This window comes from Sipha flava, unplaced genomic scaffold (assembly GCF_003268045.1).
Source record: "Sipha flava isolate LNK unplaced genomic scaffold, YSA_version1 249_pilon_pilon, whole genome shotgun sequence".
Taxonomy (NCBI): Eukaryota; Metazoa; Arthropoda; class Insecta; order Hemiptera; family Aphididae; genus Sipha; species Sipha flava.
In genome coordinates, this window is record NW_020272898.1 from 1,868,750 (window position 1) to 1,878,041 (window position 9,292).

The following is a 9,292-nucleotide window of genomic DNA, read 5'->3' on the forward strand; positions in this document are numbered from 1 at the left end:
TATAGGTATTAGAGACCGCTGGCTTTTGTCTCGTTGTTTCTCATTATTGATTGCAACTATGATTGCTGTTATTAATTATTATTGTTTTATAAAATGGAAAAATACCTAATATCTATTTATAGATTTTTGTAGTGCAAGCCTGTTCATTATAAATAAGGCTCGAAGTTGATGACTTTATAAACATTAAAAAATGACTTAAAAAATATGCAAATATGATATTAAATGACAAAAAATATACTTAAAATATAAAATAAAAAAAATTACAAATATTTATTTTACAAATTTATCAAAGCTTTCAAACAACTCAAAAATCAAAATCATTGCTTTGTACAATCAAAGCATATGTTATCAAAAGTAAATGAACGATGATTATTTGTTTATAAATATTTATATTTGAAAAAACTTCTCTCCACTTCCACTAAAACGATTGAGAGACGCAGATGAACGCACTAACCGACGTTTTAATTTTCTTCATTTCGAAAATATTATGAAAATATAATAAAATTTAGATATAATTTGTATTATTCACTACAACACGATAACGCTGCGATGAATGAAATCGGCGAGATAAAATCGGACAAGTCTTAAGTTATCGACATAATGGTGAACAAGAAATGATAAGAAGTGAACTAGTGTGAAATAAATAATAATGACTTGAAAAGTAATAAACACCAAAAAATGTAAAAAAATAATTACAAAATAAAAATTAATTATTCGGATTCACATGCTAATCAAACACATTCGTGGCCAGGAGAAATATCATAAAAAGCTTAAAAAAAAAAAAAATGCAAAATGCATCAACTTCCGATTCCTAGTTATAATAATTGCCACCACTAATCACTATCATGGCATAGGTATCTCCACAAAACGATAGTTATTATCAAAAACTACAACTTGCAGTCTGAGGTTATTTTAAAAGTTAAATAATCCTCGGGTTAAAGACCACAAACAGACAAAATGTGTAATATTAATTATGATTTAGATTTCAAAATACGTTTATAATATTAATATTATTTCATTTTGAGTTTTATTGGATTAAATTTGAATTGCGTAAAAAAAATTTAAACGGTGAAATCTCAATGGGGGGTCCCAAAATCCCTCTCCGTTTAAGTATACCTCTGACGGATACGATATTGTACGCAAACCCGATACCGTTTATCGGCTGCATCCGAATTGGTTCCCGAGATTTTATGTAGTATACATTCGAATTGGTTCCCGATATTTTATGCATTCTATTTTTGTAAAATATCTTCGATAATGGATTATGCCTATGGATTCTGCCGATACTTCAGTTTATCTAATAATTTCTCCAATCATAAATATATTTATATAAATAAAATAAGAAACACATTATACGTAGATAATGACGATTTGAGTGGTATGGTTAAATATCTAGTTGTTACTTGTTAGTCGTTTCCTGTACGTTGCGTGTTATATACTTGTATACTTATACGAATTCATGTACAGTGAAAAAAATAAGAAACTTGTGGAGTTAGATGGTTTTAAATTTGGATATCAAAAACAGTTAGCAGATGACATTGAACGTTGGATATGTGTAAAAAAAAATGTAAGTCATATTTAAAAATTATATAATTCAATAAATATATTTAATCAAAACATTAATAAAATATAACTTAACTTCTTTTCGTGTTATAAACAAGCATACCTACATCAAAATAAGCATAAACAAATTTCAAAAAAATGAAATTATCATAATACTAGAAAAAACAATTTTTAACCATACCTACTTAAAGTAAACAGTCCTAAGTCTGTATGAAATGGGAAGGAAAATTGAAATTACTCCGTAAAAAAATGGGAACTAATTCGGATATACTCTCCGTAAGAAATCGGGAACCAATTTGGATACACCCTCCGTAAGAATTCGAGAACCAATTCGAACGTTTCGGAATCAATTCGGATTCAGCATGTTTATCACGTTGTTGTCAGAATCACGTCGCGTCTGCGTTCCATTGTTGAACGCTAAGTACGACAATTTATTATTACAACGGGAACCCAGCGATGACGTGTGCCAGTGATTACCGAGGTATGGGGAAAAAAGTTGAGCTCGCATGTATCTCGTTCCGTAACATAATTGTGTGCGCGGTTTCATGCATTTCGTCTCGCGCGAGTTCCTTCCAACGGAGCGCAAATTGAATTTCCTCAAATCACTTTTCCAAGAACAATGTTACGTAAACCGTTTCAGCGCGCGCTACGAAATCTTAAATGTACCCCGGGTAACATATGCAAATACTTTATTATGCGTGTTTTAGCAAAACATTTTCCTCGACGGGGTTTAACGGGACACGCGTTTCGAGGACGATAATTTTTCTTAGCATTACCAAATTCTGTACACGGTATTTTAAAAAAAAATTGCAATTTTCGTGAAAACGTTTGTCTTGGAAATATGTGTTTAACGACTCTTAAGAATAATAGACGTGCGAAACACACAACTACGTAACACGTGCATTGAAATGTTAGAATTTAGCTATTCAAATCAAACGATTTTTTTGTGTAAATTATACGATAGCAATTTATTTTCTTCACAAATATACTTTATGAATGTATAAATTTCTTTTTAACGGTTGAACAAAATACTTCTGAGTGAATATGAAGAAATTATACCCTACGACGAAAAAGCTGTATAAAAAAAAAAAAAAAAAGGCGAAAAAATGTTCATTGATATTAATATAAACACAATACAATATGGGTATACTACTCGGTTATCCCGTGGGCGTTCATAAAATAACGTATTGATTTTAATTGACACTTTATTAGCATAAATCAAAATTTGAATTTTATTTATTATTTTTTTGCACTTTTTTCTGACGGGAGGAGTTCGATATAATAAATGAAAAATCGGTCCACTCCTTGCTGCGTCTTGTGAATAATTGTATAATGGTGTGTCTTTGTACTATTAAACACGTATTCAACAAAAATAGCACAACGCATTAATTACGTGCAGACAAAATAGTTTTCTATAAAAAAATGTCTATTTTCTATAGAAGATAGACATTTTTTTAAATAATATATATTATAATAATATAAATAATTTTTATCTATCGTTTTTAAAACTGTATGATTTTTGATTATCTGTACATTCATTTAAATATATTTAATTCGCTATAAATCATATAAATGCATCAGTTACATTATTGATTTAATAAAATATTCCACTAAAGTTTCTACTCGTATTTTCGCAGTGGAAATATTTAATTTGTCAATTATCTTTTATCGGTGGTTTATAATTCTATTCAATTTATTGTAGTATAAAAATTCAAAAATTATACTACTAGACTTATATACAATATTATATTACTAGTGTGGTGACGTAAACAACGCACCACGAATCGTCCAAGTTTACAATATTGTCAGTGGATAAGGGGAAATCCCATGTTCTAGAATATTCGATGATTATCTCGTTAAGGTAATTTTGAGAATGTTCCAGACAATCGACGCCGATATATATACCGGCTGGTCAGACGCTCATTCAATCAGACCGTGAATTACACTCCGCCATATATTCGGCAATTCCTCCGCAATTGTAACGCGTATCGATATTTGTACATACATATTTATATAATATACTGTCTATTTTAATTAAATTAAATTGTGAGTGATTTTTATTACTTAAATCCCACACTAGACTACTACTAGACTATTAGACTTCAAAATCTAAATATTTTTTTTGTGTTGAAATTATTCCATTTATAGTAGATATACTTAAAAGGTAAAAGTGATATGAATTTCATTATAATTTAGCCTGCGTTTAGCAGATCTAATTCAATTTCTTTCTATTTAATTAATAACTATAAAGACCAAGATCTTTTTTTAGAATTTGTATGTGAACATTTTTTATACATTTTAAATATTATTTATTCGGTTGATAAAAAAAGTATTATTAATGGGAAGGAAGTGCTATTTAATGAATAAGAGGTTTAATTATTATTATTATTTTACTCCCCTTGTAAATAAAAACATTAGTTGATTAAAAAAATATTCAATTACCATGAAACTAATATTGATCCTGGAGAAGCGTATTAAAGTCACATAACTGTAAACAAAATTTAAACAGAACTAGACATTATATTAAAAGCATTAGCGTACCAGTATATACGATTATTATAAATCTATACTATACTTGGAGTGTCTTCAGTGTATACCTTAAAGTGGCTTCTTGAACTTGTATATTGTTTTTTTAGGTCGGTGACACACATGAGAAATTTGTTTCATAAGATTTGTTTCTTACAATGAATCACACGAAACATATTTCATGGTCAATACACACAGAACAAATTTGTTTCATAAATATTTTTTTCACCTACCCACCATTTAGTTCACTCAGTTCATTTTAGTTGGTCTAAAGATGTCGTCCGATGATGACATTATTGTTCTGCAATGGTGGTTAAATCGAAAGAAAAAGATAATTAAAAAAAAAAGAAGATACTGAGTGCATCCTGCGAACCTAATTAATTTAAAACATAGTGCTACTATTGTTGCAAACGAATTAAACCAACATCCGGACATTTGTACATACCTATTTACGTCGTTAACTGCGCGGGAGTTGATAGTGAAATGACGAAACAATTACACATGAAACCAAACACGTTTGGTTTCATGAAACTTGTTTACAAAATATTTTTGCAATAACGTTTCGGAAACAACAGTGTGTGTTGCTCCATTTAAATACACGCGTTTTCAAGTAACGAAATAAATTTCTTGTTTCACGAAACAAATCTTATGAAACAAATTTCTCATGTGTGTCACCGGCCTTACTGTTTTTACTGTACAATTTACATTTCTCTTTCATTAATATTTATTAAATATGAAACAGTTAAATTTAAAATCAATCATTCTATTTTAAGCTGCACATCCGAATATTTGAAGTAGTATAATTTTGTAATTTTTTATGAAAATCTCTATACACTTTAATGTAAGTCTTATTTCCTACTAAACAATTTTAAACCAGAAAAAACAGGTAAAACTAAATAGCAATTTTAAAAATGTAGCAATCACTGACATTATTACAATATTATTTGACAGAGATTTTTGTCAACGATTTAGGTATAACATGTTTTTATAAATTCGATGATATACATATTATTATACATTGGAAAACGTTTTTATATATTTTTTTTGTCTATTAAAAACCAAAGTGACTCTTTCACCTCACACTGTGTGACACACACTCACACACACAAAGATACATTTATACAACCAGGCCAACTCTCTGATTAGAGTAATTTATTAGTCTAAATATAAATTAAAATCGATAATAATTAATGTTCGTATACTCGTTCAACCTATGAATGAAATTTCGCCGTTTCGGTGTATTCTAATTGACATTGGTAAAATGGTTAAACACATTTCAACAAAGCGTGGTAAAATATACCGGCAACCAAGAATAAGTATAGTAAACATGGATTTATAATGATATATGGTTTAATTAATTCAACGAGGAAATAATATAATGTAGTCAGAGAAATAGTCATATGCATGCAATGGCAGCAACTTTTTTAACCATTCTATGCGCAGACGATTACAATGATTTATAAGAAAAAAACGAAAATTTTTGCAAATAATATATTGTATTATAGTATTATAATACTATATTTCATAATATATATATCATAAACATATCTAATAATAACGTTAAATAATATAATAATTATAAAATTGGATAGTAGTAAATAATAAGAATAGGTAAATTGTAAAATGTTGACATACAACACATTAATAAATACATGTACCTTATATATAAATATATATCGTATACATCAATTTTTTTTTGTCAAAGAATTATACTCAAATGTGTTTGCAATTATTTTAAATATTAAAAATGTCAAGTTTTTCTATTGAAAACTTTGAAATATAAATATTATTATATAATTATAAAATAATAAAATAAAATTAATACATTAAATAAAAACGTTATCTTAATGAAAACTACATAGTTCCATGAAAAATTCGTCATGATAGATTTTTTACTTAGCGTAAGTGTAAATATATATATATATATATATATATATATATAAATTACAAATAAAACCGTTTATATAGGAACCAAAAATAATAAATCGGCAATATTATGTAAGATGTAATTTTTATTATCAATAATTCCAAGATCATAGTAAAATAATAAGAACGAAGATTGACAGTAAGTTAGATTTATTGAACTTGGTCTTATTAAACTATATCAGATGGGTTCATTAAAAGCTCACTGGAACTCGAAAAGGGATAAAGCGGAATACAACCAAATTACACGTGTGTACCCTGGGAATTTTAGATTTATGTAGTTTGAATTACATCAGGTACTCTCGATACAGTATAAAACGTTACAAGTGACAATAAACTGTACTGAAAATACCGTGGCTTGGATCTTTTAGTTTTATTTTTTTTTTTATTTTTCCCCAGAAAATTATTCAAATCTAAAGTATGAAACAAAACGTGCATCAGATATACATAGTATTGTTGTATACATATAAACGCATACGAGCAGGGATACGTAGGATCATTAATAGAACTATTAAATTTTATTTCCAATAAACTTCATTGGATTTATTCATGATTTTATTTATATATATTTTTATTTTTTTTACAGAAACCTATTGGTGCGTTGGAAAAACGGTCTAAATGTTGTTTGTGTTGTAAAAGCAATAGAGTAGTATTGCAGTGCTTACTGGAAAGGTCAGCTTACGTATGCGGTGAAGCACTGAGACTAAAAGCTAATATAAAAAATCAAAACGAAAAGGACATCAGGCTTAAAGTCAGATTACTTCAGGTACAACTTAATTTCTAGGACTACGCTGAAATTATCACACATTGTTATTATATGCTTATGGAAGTATTAAATGTTAATTTAATATATAAATATTCCATCATCCAAATGCACCAATCTCTAAACACTACACAAAAACGAATTCTGAAATCCTCCTCGACGTATCTAAAGATATGTAGTCAAGATCTATTGAGTCAGGGACATAAAATCCGAAAATTAATCCTATCGCTGGATATCTTACCTCTTCTAGTTTTACTCCGATCTACATAAATTAAAATAATGAAAATAACTGTATAATAATATATTTTTTATCTTAGTACCTTCATTAATCATTTTAAAACATTTTGTGTACATTGCAAGTGATATATATGATAAAAACTATTGAACAATAGACACAATGGCGTATTTGAGGGGGGGGGATGGGGGCAATCGCCCCCCCCCCAAGAATTTTTAGACCAAGACAATTTTTATGTAAGTAATGGGTATTTTATTAAGAAACAAAAATTATGATTTATTTTATAGTATTACTACATTTGAAAACGTTTCAAATTTTACACTAATTTAAATAACGCAAAACGCTAAATTTTTCATAACGTTTTAACTGTCAATAATGGTAAACAAAAATTTTTTTAAAGGTTTAAATTTGTATAACGTTTAAACACTTAAATTGAATAACGTTTAAATTATTTATAGTGTTAAACGCTCAATTGCTTATAATGTTTATATGTCCCATAACGATAAATAATATATATTATTTTGATTGACCATACTTAGTGAAAAATTAGATAAAACATAAACGAAACTTTCAAAACAAAGATAGGTGTTAAAAAAGAACTACACAAAAGACCATTTTAAGTGGATCCGGCATTAGATTAAAAAAAAAAAAAAAAAACTACAAATATTAAGGATTCACCTGATATAAATACTACCAACAATTTTACTTGTAAATGTTGAGCCTGAATTAAAGAAAAAATTTAAGTCGCCTCCCCCTAGAAGTAAGTCTAAATACGCCCCTGAGTAGACTTACTTGAATATTGCTTCTATAAATTTTTGTTTGATTTAAAATGTTAATATAATATAAGCCATTAATATTTTTTTTAAATTTTCAACCACAACAATTCAGTAAATATTTTCATTAAAAGTAATTTATTTCATAATACATAATAAATCGTTGATAAAATAACCTATATTATGTACTTTTTTGAATTTAATACAGAATACGAAAAATCCCAATGGGTTATTAAACGAAAAATGATTAAAATTAATATCAAATAATATAACAGAAAACGATGAACGATTGAAACATAAAAGAAATTGTCATCGAAAAATATTCATAGTTATTTTTGTAAAATTGACTTAAATTACTTAGGTGATCTAAATAATATGTATATAAAAATTATGTTTAAAACAGCAATAAATGTGTCAATTAATAATATATAAATAAGCATTACCAAATATAATTTATAAATATGCTTTCTGATAATAATATCGGCGCGGAACCCTTGCCTGCCTCATCAAAAATAATTTCGGTGAACACCAATGAAACATTAGTAGTAATACCACAGAATAAATGAAATCAGAATGGTCACTTCTAAATGTAAACAAAATTTAGCCACCATATTTTTAGAGTACTAATTACTTATCACACTAAAAGTGATAACATTTATTCTGTAATTGTTTTGAAAACATTGACATGCACGTACTTCATAGTTCATTGTATTGACTCAATAAACATTGTGTATCAAACCTTGTTAATTTCTAAATAAATAATTCTCGTATTTATTGTACATCAAAAAAAGTTATTTATTTATTTACAATGGGAGGAGTGAAGTGTGCTGTGAAAGGATGTAAAAATTCAATGAAAATTATTATTGGCATAGTTCTATTACAGAATAAATTAAAATTATTCCGTTTTACAATGTTATTAGTGGTAAACTGTTATATATTTAATTAATTTAAATGATGAATTGAAATATAAAATTAAATTTCAATAATTATATGTAAATGCTATAATACAACAGCAGGTCGTTGTGGCCGAACTGCCGTTTCGTACATATTCGACATTAGCCGTTGGACTACAATAGTGAGACTTACCATATGATATATTGTATATTCTCTAGTTGGAACTTAGTTTTCATCTACTCAGCTAATATACATATTATATGTATAGACTAACCAATAATAACCATGTAACAATCATTCAAATGTAGTTCGTGAAGACATATAAATAATGAAAAACACATGCAACTACTTCACGGTTCCATGAACTTTTTATATTTGTTTTTATATATGACTGATCCGAAATACAGCTGCATGTCCCCAGCCCCCCCACCTCGGACTTTCGACTTCAAATTTTTACAGTCGTTTGTGCTTCGTTTGTGCTTGTTTGTGCTTTTATTCCCGTCGTTTGTGCTAAACCCGTTTCCGAGTTATTGAACTTTCAAGGTGGGGGGACTGGGGACATGCTCAGCCCCCCCACTACCTCGGACTTTCGAGTTCAAATTTTTACAGTCGTTT

The 9,292-nt window shown here is 28.0% G+C and overlaps 1 protein-coding gene across 5 annotated transcripts in view; it reads left to right on the forward strand.

Annotated features, from left to right (window-relative positions):
• The window catches only part of LOC112684345 (arrestin domain-containing protein 3-like), a 162,113-nt gene that overhangs the window by 129,674 nt on the left and 23,147 nt on the right, over nucleotides 1-9,292 (forward strand). For all 5 annotated transcript variants that reach the window (XM_025555817.1, XM_025555815.1, XM_025555819.1 and 2 more), the window contains one exon: nucleotides 6,599-6,778. In XM_025555817.1, the coding sequence (XP_025411602.1) occupies nucleotides 6,599-6,778 (180 nt within the window). The remainder of the gene's footprint in view (nucleotides 1-6,598; nucleotides 6,779-9,292) is intronic.